This window comes from Colobus angolensis, unplaced genomic scaffold (genome assembly GCF_000951035.1).
Source record: "Colobus angolensis palliatus isolate OR3802 unplaced genomic scaffold, Cang.pa_1.0 Scaffold138, whole genome shotgun sequence".
NCBI lineage: Eukaryota > Metazoa > Chordata > Mammalia > Primates > Cercopithecidae > Colobus > Colobus angolensis.
The window spans coordinates 4410885-4412440 of NW_012114466.1; the positions used below are offsets into that span (position 1 = coordinate 4410885).

The 1556-nt window shown below is 48.8% G+C and overlaps 1 protein-coding gene across 1 annotated transcript in view; it reads left to right on the plus strand.

Moving 5' to 3' along the window:
• Positions 1–1226, plus strand: part of LOC105506599 (latent-transforming growth factor beta-binding protein 2-like) — a 28196-nt gene extending 26970 nt beyond the window's left edge. Inside the window, exon 5 of the mRNA XM_011934803.1 lies at positions 1074–1226. Within this exon, the coding sequence (XP_011790193.1) occupies positions 1074–1207 (134 nt within the window). The 3' untranslated portion in view covers positions 1208–1226. The remainder of the gene's footprint in view (positions 1–1073) is intronic.
• The last annotated feature ends 330 nt before the right edge of the window (positions 1227–1556 follow it).

Genomic DNA, 1556 nt, shown 5'->3' on the forward strand with positions numbered 1-1556 from the left:
TGTTACCACAGTTTTTCTAGTTGCCCCATAGTGTAATAACCTGTATCAGTTTCCTGGGGCTGCCATGACAAAGTGACAAACTAGGACTTAAACAACAGAAATGGATTATCTTGATTAGGAGTCCAAACTCAAGGTGTAGGCAGGGTAGTTCCTTCTGAGAGCTGCAGGGGATCATCTGTTCAGGCCTTCCTCACAGCTTCTGGTAACATCAAGGATTCCTTGGCTTGTAGGTGGCATTCTCCCTCTGTCTTCACGTTGTCTCAGCTCCGTGTGTGTCTGGCTCTGTGTCCAAATTTTTCTTTTTTATAAGGACACCAGTCATGTTGCATCAGGGTGCACCCTAACAATCTCATCATAACCTGGACATCTGCCAAGACCTTATTTCCAATGAAAGTCACATTCACAAGTACTAGGAGTTAGGAATTCAACATCTTTTGAAGGGACATAATTCAACCTGTAACAGCGGGAGTTCAGAGTCTGTCACAGAAGAACAGTATCTTGTCATGGGAAGCATGTGGCTCTTAAAGCAGACATGTCTGTCCCTGAGGCCCTCTTCTGCCACTGGCTGCTGGGTGACCCGGGCACAGCAGCTAGAGCCCAGGGGGTATGGGCCTGGAATTGACAGGAGCATGGCCATAGATACATTATTGATTGTCTGGGTCTTAGGCCCTTGTTGGTAGAGGAGAAGCTGTGAGAAGCAGCTTCCTCACAGGGTTGTCGTGAGCAATGTCCAGATGGCCGGGAAGCAGGCTCAGCACAGGGGACTCTCAGCAGCTGAGAGCTATTACTATCCACATGGTGTCTGAGCCTCAGTCTTCTCCAGTATCCAACACGGATAACTGCACAACCCACTTCCCAAGATCGCGTGTGAGGATGAGGTGACAGTGTGAAGTGAAGTGACTAGCCCCTAGTAGGTGCTAAATAGTTAACACAGGCATTACTACTCCGGCTGACTCGGCTGCCTTTCTGTGGCTAGACATTTAGATTGTTTGCTTTTTTGTTTTTTACCATCAGAATCCAGAGGTGGTTCTGGGCATACTTTTTTTCCCCTCTTTTGCCAGTTGTTTCCTTAGGAATGCTTCACAAAAGTGGTACCACTGCGTCAAAGGATCATTTGGTTTTTTATGGCTTTCTAAAAGGGCTCAGCAAACCTTCTGTTGTGCCAGCTGGTTTGTGGGTGTGTGGTAGAGGACACTGGGTGTCCTGAGTGCTCTGGAACTTTCCCTCTTAATGGGGTGTTGGCCTTAGACCTGCCTGCCTGTTTTGGTCCAACCCATGTTGGATGTCAGATAAGTTTGTTGTGGGAAACATCTGTGGGCATGTAATTATACCCCAAATAAATGCCCCAGTGGAGGTCTGAGCAGCAGGTTATTGAAGCCCAGAGGGGCTGTGAAGAGCTATCCCTGGATGCAATGAGTGTGGGGGTGGAGGTGCAGCTAACTCCCTGGGGGTCCTCAAAGAGGAGGTAGAATTGAGCGGAACCTCCAAGGTTGGGGAGAAGTTTGCTAGGCCAAGGGCAGAGCCTACACAGAGCTGCAAGCAGCCCCTGAGGCTCA